This window comes from Convolutriloba macropyga, chromosome 1 (genome assembly GCF_964194025.1).
Source record: "Convolutriloba macropyga chromosome 1, txConMacr16.3, whole genome shotgun sequence".
Classification (NCBI taxonomy): Eukaryota; Metazoa; Xenacoelomorpha; order Acoela; family Convolutidae; genus Convolutriloba; species Convolutriloba macropyga.
In genome coordinates, this window is record NC_134468.1 from 4,550,673 (window position 1) to 4,569,582 (window position 18,910).

At 36.7% G+C, this 18,910-nt stretch overlaps 3 protein-coding genes across 3 annotated transcripts in view; all 3 read left to right on the forward strand.

Annotated features, from left to right (window-relative positions):
• The first annotated feature begins 721 nt into the window (after window positions 1–721).
• LOC142344845 (uncharacterized) lies at window positions 722–10,923 on the forward strand. The gene is made up of 5 exons (XM_075396858.1): window positions 722–1,085; window positions 4,910–5,092; window positions 5,478–5,805; window positions 9,501–9,792; window positions 10,149–10,923. Exons 1-5 carry the CDS (start codon window positions 783–785, stop codon window positions 10,588–10,590), a joined length of 1,548 nt encoding a protein of 515 aa, XP_075252973.1. The 5' UTR covers window positions 722–782; the 3' UTR covers window positions 10,591–10,923.
• A 112-nt stretch (window positions 10,924–11,035) lies between these two features.
• LOC142344849 (small ribosomal subunit protein bS16m-like) lies at window positions 11,036–12,110 on the forward strand. The gene is made up of 2 exons (XM_075396872.1): window positions 11,036–11,378; window positions 11,862–12,110. The coding sequence occupies exons 1-2, from the start codon at window positions 11,066–11,068 to the stop codon at window positions 12,056–12,058; spliced, it is 510 nt and encodes a 169-aa protein (XP_075252987.1). The 5' UTR covers window positions 11,036–11,065; the 3' UTR covers window positions 12,059–12,110.
• Window positions 12,111–12,637: 527 nt separating this feature from the next.
• The window catches only part of LOC142358691 (broad substrate specificity ATP-binding cassette transporter ABCG2-like), a 30,189-nt gene continuing 23,916 nt past the window's right edge, over window positions 12,638–18,910 (forward strand). The window contains exons 1-2 of the mRNA XM_075410212.1: window positions 12,638–12,848; window positions 13,671–14,066. Coding sequence (XP_075266327.1) covers window positions 12,760–12,848; window positions 13,671–14,066 — 485 coding nt within the window. The 5' untranslated portion in view covers window positions 12,638–12,759. The remainder of the gene's footprint in view (window positions 12,849–13,670; window positions 14,067–18,910) is intronic.

Here is an 18,910-nt window from a genome sequence, read left to right on the forward strand (position 1 = left end):
CCGTCTCCACTGTCTCGCGTACAGATATTTTTCTGACAAAATTTTCAATTGATGCACTAATAGGAGTTAACGAATTAAGATGAACGTCGCCACTCTCCAAAGTAAGTGTAGGTTTCCTTGAAACTGATCTTTCTTGACAAAATATTATGCTCAATTTAGATATTCCAATAAATAGCCAGGAATTTAGATTTCTTCGGAGCAACTATTCCAGTACTTGTTTTTACCTGTATCATCAGTTTGTTTTTATAGTTCAGGTCAATAAAGCTAGAGGAAATTTTTCGACAGTCGTGTGCCAATGATAAGGCGTATGTGTTGACAGATATTTTATACGATTTTAGTTTAAAAAACAACTTATTGGACAATTTCTTGAACAGCCCTTTCTTAAAACATGCTTACAATTGTCTAAAATTATTAAGAAAGTATTCGATAGATAGTTCTGGAAATTATAAGTTTCCAACTATATGTCGACGAAATGTTTGTCACCATTTCAAGCTCTTTCTGGAAATGAAGATTTGATTGGAAATGAAGAATGTATTGATGTTTGTCATGATGTTACTGTTTTGAGTCATAATGATGCTTTATGCGTGTTGATTGAGCAACAAAACCTTGATTGGACGTTGCTTATAATTGTAAGACTTCATGGGTCATTGATATCATGTTGACGATTGTCTTGCACGGTAGTTGAAACTTAAACAAAGGAAAATTTAACTTTTTCAGGTATGTCAGCTGTTGTGAAACCTCTGAAAACAGTCGATGAGTTGCTGAGTTGGGATAAAAATGTTATGTCTGAAGATTTCTACGACTCTTTGCCCAGTTTGCCCTCTAATTTTCAATGGCTACCCGAACGACGAAGAACACTGGTTTGCCACGACTTCAAAGGGGGTTATGGAAACGACAACGTGCCAATCGATTCACAGAATGAAGCTTACGATTTCACAAATGATTATTTGTTTTTCCATTGGGATCGCTGTGATCTTTTTGTTTATTTCTCACATCAGTTTATTACCATTCCACCTCATGGGTGGATTTGTGCAGCGCATCGAAACTCCACTCCGATTCTGGGGACTTTGATCACTGAGCATGATGTAAGAAGAATTATCAACTGTCGTATCAAATTTAATACTCAATAGATTGAGTCTGGTTAGAAGCTTACATCTAGACCACGTTTGAAGGAATTATTGTAAACGTGTGTTTTGTTTGTGCAGCATTTTGTTTTGTCGCTTGAGTGATTTGACTTAATCAGTTATTAATTGCTCTTGAACGATGTTCATAGCAATTATTGTAAACGTGTTGGTCTTTTTTATGCAATTTTTTGCTTGACCATTTTTGCGCTTCTCTTCTAGAACATTCTTTGACTTCTCAAGTGACTTTTTGACGCTTTCGTTCTTCATTTTTGAGTGATCTCTGTTGCTTTCACTACGAAGTAAAGCTTGTTGCTATTATAAAGTCGGTTGCAGCATAGCAAAAACAAGGACCTGATTGCCGAGTGGTCAGTGCGTCTGGTTATGGATCGGGAGGTCAGTGGTTCGAATGCCGGTGGGGTCAAATGTTTTTCCACCCACCTGTCGTTCGAGAGCAATTCTTACGACATTCGTCGGTTTATGTTTGTTTCTGTGGATTGAGTGACTTTATTACGCCTCACTTCTCAATTTTTTGTTACCTAAATTCCTCTCCTTCAGAATTTAAGGCCCTAGCTTGATTTGCGGGTTTTTTTTTACAAAAAGTTATCCAGGCTATGTGTTCATTTTTCCTTTTAAATCTTAGTAGTGGTCCAAAAAAGGTAATGACATCATCACAGGCTAAAATTAATGCGAGACCCGGCCCGTCGTTTCAGAGCTATTCGTCCGAGTTTATTCGGTTTATTTTTTGGTGTACATTTTTTAAAGTTAGACTGATTAAATTAAAACTTGCTAGTGTATAAAAACTCAGTTTGGTTTTCTGACAGTAGGGAAAATTTTTTTCTTGCCATAGACACGTCTGCATTTTGCCGGCGCCATTTACGTGAGAAAGCAAAATTCAACAAAAAAAGTGTTTTTCGCGCAGTTTCAGGTTTTTGATCACTCAAACAGTTGTTTGAGCGTAGATAAGAAGTAAATATTTTTAAAACATTTTTTTTTGAACTCTGATCTTGCTGCCTTCCTATTTGGCTCTCGTATAAGTTTTGCTGGGAGTTTTATTTTGTGGAAACTCAACTTCTGGTTGAAGCTTTTACCTAATCAATTCTTGAAATTTGTCTGTTAGCGGCAATTTTTTGTGCACACGTTTACTGTTCTCTGCGTTTTCATGAGGACGTACTATTGAAAAGAATGTATTTTATTATGGCTTCTCTATTGTACAGAGAAATAATATTTGAGAATTTATTTTGGCTTGAAATTGGAACTCTGTTTTGTCAGATTTTCTGGAAGTTGATTATAGCAATTTGAGATCACCCAAGATATTGGACATTTATTTATTTGACTTTTTAAAGGTGTAGGAATTTCATTTTCACATTGTGACACAGCAGTTGGTGAGAATATTCCTATCTTCTTTGATAAATCTATGAGTTTCAGAAGGATGAGTGCGATTGTTTTTCGTTTTTTTCACAACTCATTGCTTTTGCTTGACTTGTTTTAAGTATGAATTTGTTGGGGTTTTTGAACAAATAAGATTAGTTTTATTTTTTCACTCAAGTTTTTCTCTATCATTTGGTTTGTTTTCTATGTGAAAAAAGTGAAAGAAATCAGATAATCCTCTTATGTTTTGTTTGTAACACATGAAGGCATCACGATTACAAGACCGTAAAAATACATATTTAAGGGTCCTCTTTACAGCATTTTTATGTACTCCTGAGATGCATGTCTATAGTCACTGCACTAAAGACTCAAAGACCGCAGGTATAATGCTCAAATTTGAACCTACAAAACGTTTTCATTTCTATAAAATCAATGCTAGAGGAGTTTTTCTGCTTTGAGGTTGTTTCCAATTCTTTGGTTTTTTTGTAGTTCTTCTGGATCCTTCTTTTTCGCTCTTTTCTCCTTTCTTGATTTTTTTGGTGTTTTTCTCTTTTTTTTCGTTTTTCCTTCGAATTTCTTTTTGGCTTTGTTCTCGGCTTGCCTCATTTTTGGCTTTCATTGTTCTTTTTGACTTGCTTTCTTAATTTGTTCTCTTCATTTACAGCTCCTTTTATTCGCAATGATTTTAACAACTTTCATTTGTCTGCTATGCTAATTTTTGTTCTTTTTTGTTGGTCTTTCGTTATTTTTTGCGTTTCTTTCTTATCGTGGTTTGGCCTATTTCATTTTTTCCCCTTTCTAATTCGCTGCCCCATCCATTCCCTCCTCTCCTTCTTTTAGATCTTCCTCGTGTCCTGACTTTTCTCTTTTCCCATTTTTTGCCCTTACTCTTGTGCTGTTTTCTATGGTTTTTCCGTTTTATCTCTTATCGTTCGCTAATTCTCTTTCCCTCTCTGACTAATTAAGGCTGCTGTTCTTAAGGTTTTGCTTGAGTTGATTTCTCTCGTATCTCATCAATTTTTTCGATCTTCTTTCCTTGCTGTTTTTCCACACTTCCTGTTTCTCTCTCTCTCTTTCTCTCCTCTCTGTCCCTTCTGTCTCTCGTTCTTCCCAGTTCTTTTTATTTAAGAAATGCTGTCCCCTGTTCTGTCTCTACTAAGTGCTCTTATGTTGACGTCTTCAGATCTTTGTTTTGCATTTGTTGATCTCCATTTACGCTGTTGCCTCGCCTATCGCTTCGTTTCTGGTTTTTCTCTCGTTATCTCTTTTTGTCTTTATTCGTCTGCTGTTTTTTAAATCTCGTGATTCTTCATTATTCTCGTTCGATACGTTTATCGCTAATTTCCTCACCATATTTTATCTCTCTCATTTGCCGTTGTCTATATGTTGCGCTTTCTCCCTCTCTCATCCTTCTGTTTCTCATCCCTAGTTTCTCTCTAGTTCATCGCGCTTCTCATTTTGCCTTTTTCTATCTATGAACTATTTTTCTAATAAAAATTATCCAAATAATCTCCACTTTTTCTCAACGATTGGGCACTGTTTTTCATAAAATATTAGATTTCATTATCGCTACCCCAGTCCGAAATCTCATTTTTTTTCTAAATGCTTTAATTTGCTTCATAAGATGGGTTATGTTTTTGACATACTCCTTCTGAGACTAATTATTCCGAAAGTTTTATTGGATTATTTTGCAAACAAATGCATCCTTTTTAAGCAACGGTTTGAGTTTTTTCAACAGAATTTAAGGCCGTTTCACTACGGTGAGATAAAGAGTTTTACATGAGAATGCGTATATTTTCATTGGGTTTCGGGTAAATATCTGTATTGTTTTTCTCATATTTTAAAGGCACAAATTGGTCTGTATATGAAAAAATAGCTACCAAATTGCCAGAAGAGCTGATTTTTACTTCAACAAATAACCAACATACGATTATATCCACTAATGAACACTATCGAAATTAGTGGTTATTAAGGTTATCATATCTGGCGTTTTTTTCAAAGAACCATTTGATTTAAATTTCCCTATCTCTGTGATGGAAGCCCTTCTTTGTTAGCGTTGCTTTCAAATAACACAATCTATCACATTCGGAAGCATTGAACTAAGGCAGACCCTAAATGCGCTTTTTATTGCTTTGATGTTTATAGATGTAGAGCTATCTATTTCTACGCGCGAAGTAGACTTACCCAAATCTATCCGACTAACAGACTCTGGAAAACACTGAAGATGAACTTCAATTATTACGAAAAGAAATTTGATTATTGCTTGAGTTGGTTATAATGAAAGACAATAACTAAAATAAATATAAAAGCATTCGCTATATAAAAGAGAATAGTTTTCTCAGTCTATCATTGGCGGAGATGTCACAATAGATATTATAGAATTTCTGTCTGCTGCAGAACTGCTTTTGCTCATTTAGGAAGGCTACAAGAACTGCTGCGACTTTCTCAATTCAAAAGAAGTCGCTGATCGTGTTGCTGATCAGTTGGTGACAATAGCAAAATGTTTCAAATTACAAGGCTGGCTCATCAATATCGAGAACAAGATCCCAGTAGAGCAGCTTCCTTTGCTAGTGGAATGGTTGAGGACATTGCGTGACAAGGTAACCCTGTCGCATAATTTTTTTCGCATGATTTTTTTGGTATTATTGATTTTTCTCGAATTCAATATTCGTTTTCTGGTCCGGGCTGAACTGATTTTTCTGAAATTTTACTGAAGCACACGATATCGAGCCAATGTTTCTTGTGATTGGTGCTCGTAGTTATGGCTGTTCCATATTATCTGATTGCCGGCAATAAATTTTCTGCTATTTTATTTGAGAAAAAATGAAAATTTAGTCATTAGTTGCTATGTCAATTTTTTTAACGGTGAGGCCAATTTATACCAAAAAGCATCGATGAATAATAATTAATTAATTGCATAGTTCCCATTGTGACAAATCGTGCATTATGACTATTTGTTCAAGTTTGTAGCGTTTGATATTGCAGCTCCATCAATCCATTCCCCAAAGCCATCTCATGTGGTATGACAGTGTGCGTGCAGACAATGGAAAGCTCGATTGGCAGAATGAACTAAACAGTGTGAACAAGCCATTCTATCTTGCATGCGACTCCATCTATCTCAACTATACGTGGAACGAAGAGAAAATCGCAATTTCCAAAATCAATTCGACTTGTGAACAAATTGAAGGGAGTCGTGATCACGTTTCAGCTACGGGGTTTGAGAAGTGTTCGACCGATGTGTTTGTTGGGCTAGATGTGTTCGGAAGAGGGTGTTTCGGGGGAGGTCAGTTCTGTTCAGACAAAGCTGTAGAAGGTACGTGACTACGAAGATATGGTAATAAGTGTGAAATTTGTATGTGTGGACTGTATGTCCAAAACAAAAGCCGTAGAGCTAACCGAGCAACAGCGCGTCTGGGTATCACCGTATCGGAAATAGCAGAGCTCTAAAGCTTCAAACAGGACTTCCAAGAGTGATCTAGATGCTCACTCTTGTGATTAAGAAAAATATTTGCTGTTGTGCTCCTTTTGCTTTTAACAGAAGCTTTTAGGTAATCGAATCAAAGCTTTTAGGTAATCGAATTAGAAAATCTTGGTTCATTAACGATCATTGTTATCTGTTCAACCCATGCAATCACCCATGCAATCACACTCGTTTCCTTCTTGGAAAAATTGTTTGAGGTAAAACTTCCTGTTCTGGGCAATCAAATTTCACCTGCCACTGAGTTACAGCTAGTATAATGATGCATTAAATTCTGAGCTCCCCACTCATTGGGTGAATCAAAGAATTGAATTGCAATCGAATTGTCGTCCAAAATTATCTTGAAGCCCAAAGTTATCTTGTAATATAAATTGACTTCAATTTACTTCATTTCCTGTAAATTCTAGCTTTTTGCGGTGGACTGTAATTTTCGCTGAAAAAGGATCCTATATATGCCACTAAATGGTGTGCTTTCTGCTAGTCTTTTATGCATTTGATAGTTCGGCATGAGGTTTTAATAGTCTTTCTTAGGAATAGTGAATCTGAATGATCTAAATAAATCTCCAATAACAACACCTTTTTGTCCACCATCGTATTACACTCCAAATTTTAAGTTACTCGAACAGCATTATTAGTACTGCTACATTTTTTGATTTGGTTTTCATCCAACTGATTGCCTAACGTGGCAATAAGCGCTAGTTAGTCGGTTTTTTTTGGGTTTTTATGTGAAGGCAGACGTCAATTAGATGCAAGGCAATTCATTGATTACATTTTGTCAGCAACTGCATTCCTCGTCAAATATGTATTTTGGAATTTTAAAAAGCAACACTGAATTCCGAGCCATATCAACGAGTAAACAACTGATATTAATCCGGCAGTGTAAATATTTGCAAATTTCTTATTTTAATATTCAACAGAAAAGTTAAGTAAATTGAAGTTTTGTCTCAAATTAAAAAAACGCCTTAAATTTAGAGGTTTTTGAACGCCAACACGACAACAATAAGTCTAATTTATTCTCCGGAATTTAAAGTCAGGCCATGCTGAGCAAGTAACCTTCCACAAACAAGAGTTCAAGATGAAAACAGAGCAGAAGAAAGTTATAAATTGTTTGGGGAATTTTGTTTCTTGTTCGATTTTAATTTTACTAAGTAGTTCATTCCAATCAAGTATTGCTAGTCTTGCAAATGAGTTTTGCATTTCGGTTGAGGAAATTTTCAGGTTCCAGAACAACTTTTTGACTCTAGACCCGCGAGCTTGTTACCTTGCCGGGTGTTATTTGATTTGTCGTCTTCATCGTCTTGTGCTCATTTTTCATTCAGTTTTAATTGCACACCATGGATTTATGAGGGGTTATCTGCTGACGTTTGTAGAAAGATTTTGCGCCTTTTCCGGGATAAACATTCGTGGTAATCATGCAAAGTTTCTTTATGATTCCATAAAAGACATACAAAATTTTTTTGTATGATCTTGCAATGAATGCTAAGATTTACATATGGTATTTCTATGATTACTATGATTCTTAATAATATTTTTATGATTACTAAGAGTTAATTTTAGTCTTTGTATGATTATTAAGAACCGTTCATTCGCTTTGTATGGTTAGAAAGAACAATAGAGAAGTATCTTTGTTTGATAACAAAGAAGCATACATGGCTTTTGTATGGATATCAAGAAAATTGATTTGATGTCTCGCCACTAACCCATTCAGGCATGAATTTCTTGATTGCGTCCCAGATAAGCCAGGCCTGAAAAAAGCAAAGAAAAAGTCTCAGAAAAACCGGGACTGCTAACAAACACGGGGAAAAGAAGTTCCAGATAAGCCGGTATTTAAAACAGGTGCAGCACAAATAGCACATAACGGAAAAGCACATAATGAGAACTAGAAAAGCCAAGATTGGATACAATCACAGAAAGGGTTGCTTTAAAGGGGGGACTAAAAACACGCATGACAAAAGGTTTCCAGAGAAGCCGGGACTGAAAACAAGCACCAGAAAAGTATTCCCAAATAAGCCGGGACTGAAATCAAACACAGAGCAAGGAGTCCTTTCACGGATTTATTGTCGGTATTGTCGAATTAGTTTAGGGGCTGGTTTTTCAATTCAACTTTATACTGCGGTAGCAAGGAGGTAAAATTTTGAGTAAAAAGCCCTCCTAAAAACTAAAAACAAAAGGGATTTCATTTTCAAGGATTTTAGGACATATTGTTATTTTGCGTTAAAAATCATAAATAGCTTAGTATGATTACTAAGATGGCTGCATTTGTGTAATAGTAGTTGCGTCAATTGTTGGTTTCTAACTTAACCTTTGCTTACACTTGTTTATTTGGTTTAATTTACGCATTGAAATTTTTTCTGTTTCGTCTTAGTCTTAGTTCTGAGTTTGATTTTCAAGTTTCCATAAAAACTATATACGGCTTAGTATTATTACTAAGAATCTTTAATTGCTTATTATGATTACTAAGATTTTTTTGATAGTTACCGCGGGTTCTCATGGTCTTTTTTTGAGATCACTAACATTGAGGCTGCGGTCAATTGCATGAATGTTCGTTTGAATGTGAATAAATGATTTGGTGAATTCAAAGTTAAGGCCAGCGGATGACGCTTTGCGGTCAAAAGAGGCATCTTTTTTATGCACAATTTTGCTTAACTTTTCAAGTGTTTGACTTTTCAAGTCTTTTTTGTGCGCTTGAATTTTCGGTTTTACCTGATCTAATGTACATTTTAACCAGCCGAACTGAATTGGAGTCAGTTAACTACTAAATATCAAATGAAAAGTGCGCCGAAATTGATGTGGTTTCCTACTTTAAGTCTCAATACTGATTTATAGCTTCTAATGACGACGTAGTTTGAAATCCCTCAGTGAGCTTTTTTGTCCCCCTCCTTCAGGCTACTCCTCCCGGCCGAAACAGCCTGCAATAGATTAATGCACCCACTTCGTTTGAGAGCAATTCTTTTGACGTTAGTCGGTGTTATTTTAAGAATAGCTTCTACTTATTTATTTGTTGAGTACCTGCAGATAAAGGGCTGATTCGTTTTCTGGCTTTTTCAATTTTTGAATTTCATATGCTAAAATTGTAAGCTTAATTTTTTGTTGCTATTTCTGTTACAGCCGACAGATATCGTTATCTGTTGTTTTGAAGTTTGTCGGCAGGTTTGGAAAGAGATTTTAATTGGTGTCAGACAAAGCTTGTTTTAATTTTGTTCGTTTTTTTTCTAGAATTTGCATGCGACCGAATTTTTTCCGTAAAACTGTTTTGAATTTTCCTCGAGAGAAATGGGGTAAACTGGTAAAGCTCGAGGGCTTTAAATTGCCAGGCAGCTTTTAAAATATTAGAGGATATTGTATGTGATTGCTCTCAATGAGTTCTTCAAAAAAATATTAGTCGAGTCGAATTTTGCTCGACAAAGTGCCTCTGCTGTCCTAAAGTTTCTCCATACCGTTAAAACATAGTAATATATGTACAAGAAGACAAAGTTCAAAGGTGAGAAGAACTTGTAGGCAATAGAAATGCCGTAATCTTGTTCTTTCAGTGTGTAAAAAATTGGACATGTCTGTGGCCATATTTGCTCCTGGTTGGAGCTTAGAGTGTTGCAGCTCTGGTGACTCATATAGCCAGGATTCATTCCTGAAACGAGATCGGCTCTTGTGGCAACCAATGTACTCTCATCTCCCAGAACCTAACCCTCTTTGTGTTGAGCTGCCTTTTGAGACCAACTTCAACTTTGGTCTACGAACGAGAAGTTGTGAAAAATCAGACGAATTGTTTTACTGTTTAAGTGACACTCAGGCGTTACCAGTCAACGCTCTTGAACGATTTATCTCGTTAGTATGATTAACTATTAGTCAAGCCCAATTTACAGGGAATCGGCAATAAAATTCTGGACACCAAAAACGACAAGCTATTAATAAGAATTTGTATAATAATCTGGATTTTAAGAATGAAAAGTGTTTATCTTGGTGTTAGAAAGCTCCTTAGAAAGGATGTTCATTAGGAAAAGAGATGATCATGAGCTGCGATGATAATAAAGAATAAGAATTAATTTCCCAGGACCTTTTATGTGTCTACAAATTATGTAGATAGAAGCTGTCTAAAGGCGACAGTTGACAGGGTTACAAAATTCTAAAATTTTCCGTCAAAATCCTACTACAACTACCTAATTATCAAAAGTTTGTTTTAGAAACGTGAGCTATGACAAATCAAATGCGCATGAAGGTTTAACATTGGCGATGTCAGATTTCGATAAAAAAGAGGAGCTGCAAATTTTGAACTTGAAGTGTACACAAAGTGAACGCTTGACGTTTTCTCTTTCATATGAACAATTATTGAGCAGAAATACATGTACTGTTTCCGCTGAGCTGTTCGCGCAAATACATTCTAACAATGACCTAACTTGTACCCTTCGCATTAGGATACAAGGGGTACCGGATGGTGGAAATTTGGTGGACAGTGAACCTAGTTCAAAGGTCACTCCAGTTCATGCAGAAGTGAAGAACTCCAGTGGGTTTAATTTTAATCACGTCTGTGTGCTGGTCAAATTGGTTGAAGTTGAAGATTCGATGAAGGAACAAATTGGACTTCAAAGAGCTTTTGTTAGGATTAAAAGTGTGCGAGTTTGTTAGTTTGCACAATGTTGTGTGTACTGAATGTTGTGCATACTGAAGATATGCATATCCTTTGATTATTCGGGACTTATCAAATTTGACTTCAAATGACCTCCTAGATGTTGCTATTATTGATCTATTCAATAATTAGTTTAAATTTTGATTCTTCGAAGCCAAATTTAACTGCAGTTTTCAAACTTATCGAATAAAATGCGGTGCTTCAAATTAAATTATAAAGTTTGCCGAAAATTTATTTTGAATTTATTTCTCTGATACAAAATAATAATACTACCAACAGAAAGTCTAATATATATTTATATATTTAGCACAGAGAGGACAGCAGACGGAACCATTGCCCCAATGACATTGTATTACAGAATATTTTGCTAATTATTTTTTATCGATAATACAACTATTTGTAAGTTTTGGTCCGATAGTATTTGAAAATGTCTAATCAAATTAGATTTCAGATTGTATGTGATATTTTGAAGAAATGGCTTTGAGACTGAAAAGCCAGTTCAAGTGTCTAATTGCTGGTGAACAATTTATAAACATCAGATTGCGACTGAAATACGAAGGATGTCGTAACCGAGAGTACTTCAAGGTAGTTTGTTCACACCAAGTGCCCGAGAAATTTGACAAGAAGAAACCGAAAACTCCCCCTTTGGAGATAATTGAAGAGTTGGGCTGGATTGACTACTTTCCTAACGCCATGGGGCACAGATTATTTGCATTAGATGTTACCAGGATTAAACATTGGCTCGCTCTTGGAGTTTACCCGACAAGACCTGTGGCAATGGCATTAGGTATTCCCGTTTTACAAAACTTTTTTCAAAAACGCGTTCATCCTATTGCAGCTCCTATTACCGTTACTAAGCTCCTATTACCGTTACTAATTGTACAGTTCAGCTTCCCTAATCTTTAGCTACCTACAGCCAAACCTCCTTTACCTGTCCTCCGCGAGCAATTTGTCCAGTGGTAGTCAGTTATTTTTCGGGGGGGGGGGGGGGGGGGGGGGGTGCAGAGTAGTTTAAATGACCTGATTGCATATTTTGAACACTAGCATATACTCTGATGATAATTATATACTCTAATGCTCAATCGCTTCTCAGTAATGAACCGTATCTGATTTTGGGCCGAGTTTCTTGGTTTCTTGGTGTGAATGCTGGTAGCTCAAGTACCATTTTTCCTATTTAGGGAAGAATGATCACCGACTGCCTGTTTTATGCTTACAGTTAACGGGGCTAAGTGAAATGGCATGGCCCGTAATCTCTGTGCTGGTTTTTTAGGCTTGGCCGGTATCTTACCAGTGCACCCAGAATCCTACTTGATAGCCTCCAGAAATAGAGCTGAAGTAGAGAGACTCAAAGAGGAAGGAAGCGAGGTGCCTACTTTGGTGGAGCCAGGATTCGACAAGGAGTACTTCACGACCCCTCTGGACGTAGCCACGCAAGCTAAACAAATCAATAACAAGTGGAAATATTAATAACTTTTTTTGTTTTGAGGTTGTATTAAATTTAACACTTTGCCCAGTCTTAGAGATGCTTCAAATTGTTTTTTGAGGAGCATATTCGTAGGTCGAGAAACAACAACCGTGTAAATTGTATATAAGAGATGCTTGACTTCTATGCCGAAATAGAAACTTCTATGAAAATGTGTAGCCTTAAACAAGATAAAGTGAAAAAGCTTGCGAGTTTAAGTTCATTTGGTGTAATCATCCGACGCACTAGGCTTCTAAGCTTAAATATTCAGTTTGAATGAAGAAGTGGCCTATTTTCTGAGAAGCTCGCATTTTTAGACCTGACCTTAGACCCCCCAACACCGTGGAAAGAGTATAAATTAATTCCTTGATAGTTCTGTAATTTTATTTTTCGATGACCCATGATCAAAGCCGAACTTTGTTCATTTGTCTGAATTCATAAGATCTACTGCAAAAAATTATGAACAGTCAATTTTTCATAGTTTATTCTGACATAAATATACTGCTTGCTAATAGGCTGAACACGATCTTAAAATAGCGGACGTTGATTGACCGACCTTGAATGGTGATTTGAAACGTTTCTTTCCGACTTTATTGTGCTCTCACTTATGTTTTACAGCTTCAGACTTGAATGCACATTTTACAGTCACGGATTTACGAGAGGCCGCGATTTGTGAACTAAACAGGCGAGGAATACGAACGACTAAATGAGCGTTGATTCAGACCAGATCCGTCCCGCCAACAACGAGTACAGCCAAAGTGGAGACAAGGGTGATCCTGTCGATTTGGGTTCCAGGTGAGCACGAGGAATCTATTCTTTCTTATTAGTACAAATAATTTTGAGTGCAAATGATATATGTGCAAATAATTTAAATTTATTGATCAACGTACGCAACGTTGAAACAAATGAATGCAAGGTAGGTTTAATTTAATTCTTCTTGTGGTTTAAAAAATTGGAGAAAATATACCATTTAAGACGTTAACTTGAAACAATTGCCTCTATTTTCGAGATCAAAAATAACTAAGATCAAAAATAAGAGGAAATTGTTTCAAGTTAACGTCCTAAATGGTTTATTTTCTCCATTTTTTAAACTAAAGGAGGGATTAAATTAAACCTACTTTGTGTTCATTTGTTTCAATATGGCGTACATTGATTGTTTAAAATTATTTGCACATATATCACTTTTGTCTACCAATTTTCAGTGTTAGTTCGTTCGAATGTTCAAGACAGAAGTTCTTTGGCTTTTGGAAGTTCTATATTTTCTGAGATGTTAATCAAAACTGCATTAATCAAAGCTAATATTAATCATGAAAAGATTATGGGTTTGCTCTTAAGCCGCGCAGGACAAACCAATGGAAGGTGACCCGCTTTTCCACCCCTATTCATTTAACCCCCAATAATTTAACCCCGATTTATTCACCCTTGTATCCATTTAACCCCACTATCTTTTAAACCCCTTTATCATTTTACCCCGATCGAGTAGTGATCCCCTACTATGAGACATCACTGCATCGTACATAATTTTAAAGACAAGGCACTATAACCCTTTAGAACTGCGTCATGAGAATTGAATTTCTATATAAACTAATTTGTTATGAAAGCTGACATTAATTATAGGCGAGAGTCCGAAAACACGAACGAAAGAGGGAGTAAGCGTTCATCGACTGCAATGGAAGGAGCGGCCGTTCCTTTCATCAGTTCGGACTCCCAGAACAACAAAGTGATCAACGTTAACCGAGTGGAATCAGAGGACGATTCGACATCTGTATTGTCGTTCCATCGCCTTGACTACAAGGTTATCACTGGCCGACCATTCAAAAGGAGGGTCAAAACTATCTTGCGTGATGTTAGTGGGATATTTGAGCCGGGCTTGAATGCGATCATGGGTCCGACGGGTGGTGGGAAAACCAGTTTGTTGGATCTGTTGGCTAAGAGGAAGGAAGCGGATGGTCTGATGGGTGACATTCTCCTAAATGGGCAACCACTTCCCAAGGATTTTAGATTGATGTCAGGGTAAGTTGACAGCGACTTTTGGATGACGCACGTTTCTTATTAACAGATGATGTAATGCTGTTGCAATTACGGCATTCAATTGCGGATAGCTGTTTGTAATTTTAGTGTATGTCTAGAAATGCTGAAAGCAAATCTGAATAACGCAAGTCTAGATAGTGAGCAGTTATTAAGGTTGCCGACATTGCTTATGTTCTTGAATTTCAGGTCTTCAGTAAAGAGTCGGGCAATTGGTACGTTGTACTAACTTAAATAGTTAATTTCTATCAACCTAATTGATTGTTTGCATGATGCTTTCTCCACGCATGCTTTACATATAGTAGTTCTAAAAAATGAATGTTTTCCGACTTCATTGGGTATTGGGTACACATGGCATTCCGCCAAATTCAGAATGTTCTTGAGTTTCCCAATTTCAAAATAACTTTATTGCTTCATGCTTTCTTTAACCCGTTTTGTCTCGATTTCATACATAGCACAGGAGTATGGAACTGTCGCTTCAGTTTGGATTACGTTAGGTAATATAAAGCTGATAAAAATATGCTCGTTTTCTTGGCTTGTTGTCTCCTTTCTAACTGCTATGAAGCTGAAGAAAACCTATAGCTTTGAGTTTTTACTGAGGTCGAGTTTTGTAAGTGTGAAAATGAATATTGAAAGGCAGCAAAAAAGCCCAGCAAAAACTTTTTGGCGAAGTGATGTTTGCCGTCCTCGGATTTAATAGTCGCGAAGCTATATTAACATAATTATGGGTCTAGAAGTTTTTTACGCACCAAAGGTGAGTATTTGTTTTCTATCGGGTTTTTGATCTTAGATTTTTTTTTTGCACAAGTCAACAAAAGTTTTAGGGCAATTTGCTTAACAAAAGTACAAAGCGAAGAGAAAGACTGCTTTTGTTCAGGTTCCTAAATGGTGCAATTTCCAAAAATGGTGCATTGTTTAGACCAAAGCTAAGCCCGAAACCTATCTCAAGTTGCATCATTTTGTACACTGAAAAAACAGTCATTTTCTCCGCTTTTGGCTGTTATTCGACAAGTTGCACTTAACTTTTGTTGACGTAATACCAAAAAAAATCTGAGGTCACCTAGCCTAACTCGCCGTTCCAGATTTTTGTGCCACAAATTTTTATATATTTTGCGAAGGAATTGCTTATTTGGTAGTGTTTTGACCATTTTAAGCTTTTATTTTGCCTTCATGCTGAATTTGGGGCTAATGTGTTTTAAGCTGTTTTAGACACCGCTCAGCGGTTTTATGATCTTCTAGTTGGTGCAGAGTACGGGGAGTTTTTGTTGTCATTAATTGGCTTTTTGATAGCAGTATAGTTATGGCTGAGTTAAGTTATTAATAGCCGCCCTCATCTTCTCAGCCGGATATTATAGCGCTCCTATTTTTACTTTGTCGAATAAAAAAATGTTTCGCTTTACCTCATTTTAACGCTTTTTCAAAATCTCGCGTGATATCTTTTTGACTTCTCTAGGCTAGTTTCTCTCTTCTCTCATTCTGCTCTAGACTCAGCAAAGCAACATAAAATGAACGGAGTAAAAAAAGAAATCAATAATAGTAGGGGATAAACCCATAGAACCAAATTTTAGATGCCTGCTATTTGAACGTCGTTCCTATAAGTCTTAGTTACCATCTCTCAGGTTTATTGGTATTGATAGGAGCCCCTGTAGCCTCTCTCTAAGAAACAGAAGTACGTTATGTTCAACTACGAAATGCCATCAAAATAAATCGGACTTAAAAATGTTTTTGTACAAAAATCTTTTTTTTTCAGTATCTTCTATTCTTTCAATCCCAATCATGCTTATTGGAATCAACGGCGGTGTACGTTTGAAGTGACTTTGACCACCTGAAGCAAATATTAGAATTTTAGACTAAATTTAGAGGAGCTTCTTATTTTTGTCATTTCGTTTTTCGGACGCTTTTTGACCATTTGTATCCTTTGTCAATTTTCTATAGTAATGGAGGAATTTTATTTAAGTTACTTTTTATCTTTTGCTAGATGTGTTAGCGTCATTTCCATCATTTCCATTTCATAGGAATTTATATTCAGGTGTTTCCAAGCGAAAAGTAATTGAGTCCAATTTTCGCTCATGTGTCCAGTTTTTAAAATGCCTGTTTTTGTACATTTGGCAATAACTTTTAAATTCCTTTGTTCACAGAGTATTTCCATGGGCTCTGTCTCTAAGAGAAGAAACATTAGGGAAGTTTTTAGATAAATCAGTGACTGCTTTTTTGAATTTCCCTCTTATCATTTGTGTGATACAGGAGTATCCAGTGTCCAGGAGTTAGCAACCAAGCATTAAACTATTTCATTGCATATGTTATTTAAATACTGTCTTTGTACATACGTTACCAATTGGTGTGAATTGCTCATTTCAAGCAACCTGTCAGTTATTCAGTTAAAGTGTTAGTAGCACATTGGAACTGTGCAGACGAGTTAAAAGATAGTTATGATACAGTCGCCTCGTGGCCTAATAAACGTTGCTGCACAATCTGATTTTTCTCTACAAGATACTGAGAACTATATAAACCAGGAATTAGATAGATCTAATACTTCCTCACCACACATACACCACATAGAAACAGATAAACAACTGGTTTGGTCAAATCCTTTTCACAATACACTAAATCCACAAATCACACGCCAATTGGCATATTCAGATACGCCTCTTATCATGGCGCAGTCAGCAAAGACTCCATTAGGAGTAAACCTGTTTTGGGATGCAGAAGCGACCCCCCCGATAGAATGGAATTAATGGTTTTCCAAAATAAAGATGGCGATAATGGCACGCGATAGTATTGAAGTAGACAAACTACTTAGAGTGAACCCACAACCCACAGATTTATTCTACCACACTACCCACTTACGAAGAGGAATTTGAAGGAGAAACGGAGGACGAAGCAACAAATAGAGAGCAGAGAAACGAAAGAAGAGTAGATTTCGAGAACGAATGTAAAGTAATTGAACGAAAAGGAGCACTAGTGAACAGAATACCTTGGGACGAGGCGGACACAAAAGTCAAAAGCCTCATTTACTTATCAATTGGAGCAGAAGCTAGAAGAACTTACCACCAGAAAAACAATCACACAAATAGAAAAATGCACCACACACGAACTAGTACATGAACTCAACATCACATTCACAATTCCACGCAAAACCACTTTCGACAGGTGCAAGTTTTTCAAATCCATGCAACAATCACACGAATAATTAGAAACATTCTATAGCAGAATAAGAGAGGCAGGCGCACTTTGCAAATTCAAAGATCTGGAAGAGGATTTAGTAAAGGACCTTTTCATATCGAACTTGAATAACACATCCATCCAAATGGATTTACTCTCAGAAGTACGAACGCCTCAACAAGTACTTAACTTCGCCATCAACAGAGAGAGGGGACAAGCAAACCAACAAGACCAACAAGAAATACTAAGAGCACACAAACAACACCAGTTGGTCTCAAGTATCATACATCAGAAACAGACCAGGAGCCCCCCATTCCACAACGAACCCTACAACAATCTATACTCCCTACACCAACAGCTGTTGAGATAGAACCATGTTACAAATGTGGCCAACCATTCATAAAAAACCATCTGAACAAGTGCAGGGCTCAAAACTTCACATGTAAGATATGCATAAAGATTGGGCACTTGACATCACTTTATAAAGCACCAATGCCCGAATGGAGGAATCCACCGATGAAACAAGACATCAGAAAAAAACCACAACAACGGAGTACATCACAAACAAGAAGACTACGGCATATAAAAAGAACAACAATGCGAAGAAGAAACAGAAGAGGAAACAGTTGACGCAGAAGCCGCACTACATAAAAGAGCTAATGGAAGATTGGTCGTCAGTGAACACGATCAGACCAACTGGAGTTGGAGTTAATGAAGTAAACAACGTATCGTTAAATAAAGAAGCAGGAGAATTCTGGGTAAAAACGAACTACAATAACATAGTTAGACTGGCTAGCAGACACAGGTTCGCCAAGGTCGTTCATGCAGTATTCAAGAGCACAAGAGATAGAAATCAAAATCACATCAAGCAAAATAACAACATTCAAAGAGAAAACAAGATATAAATGTTTCAACAACCAGGATATAAAGATAACAGGCGTACTACAAAACCCTCAAATCGGGATCATGGACGGCCAAAAATTGCAACATCCTACTGGTGAACAACCTCCCCCAAAATGTGATGGGTAGAGACCTTCTCCAACAACTAGGAATTCACCTCACAGCCACAAAACCAACTGGTAAGACAATTGGCCTAATATCAGATTCATCAACAGAACAAATTATCATAAAATGGATATTCAAAAAATATCCACACTTATGCACTCGCCTAGGCCGCTCAATAAACCATATGGCAAAATCAACCTTCACAGAAAACTTCACCCCAACACAACACAAGGGTAGACGAGTACCTCTACATCTATTGGAACGCGTGGAACAAGAATTCAAAAAATTAAATCGAGGACAAACAAATAACCAGACTCGAGAAATGCTCAGACGAATATTTCATAAGTCCAGTAGTAATAACAGTTAAAAAGGACAAAAGTATCAAAATAGCCCTAGATTCAAAAGAATTAAATGACTCAATACATAAGAACAAATACCAAATGCAAAGCATCGACCACCTTATAGACGCAGTAGCAAACTACGCCTCCGAACGGAGCACAGAACATGGAATATTTTATTTCTCAAAAGTAGACTTGAAATACGCATATAGCCAAATACCATTAGACCCACAGCTTCAAAAACATTGCAATTTGAACATTCTAGGAGGAAAAGCAACAGGTACATACAGATTCCTAAACGGTTTCTACGGGCTAAGAGATATG

Bases quoted from the DNA above. Each gene is read 5' to 3' on its own strand.
- LOC142344845 (XM_075396858.1), top strand. From the start codon at position 783: ATGTCTGAAGATTTCTACGACTCTTTGCCCAGTTTGCCCTCTAATTTT. The intron at 1,086-4,909 runs GTAAGAAGAATT...TTGCTCATTTAG, and splicing joins CTTTGATCACTGAGCATGAT to GAAGGCTACAAGAACTGCTG. The intron at 9,793-10,148 runs GTTAGTATGATT...AGTTTGTTTTAG, and splicing joins GCTCTTGAACGATTTATCTC to AAACGTGAGCTATGACAAAT.
- LOC142344849 (XM_075396872.1), top strand. From the start codon at position 11,066: ATGGCTTTGAGACTGAAAAGCCAGTTCAAGTGTCTAATTGCTGGTGAA. The intron at 11,379-11,861 runs GTATTCCCGTTT...CTGGTTTTTTAG, and splicing joins ACCTGTGGCAATGGCATTAG to GCTTGGCCGGTATCTTACCA.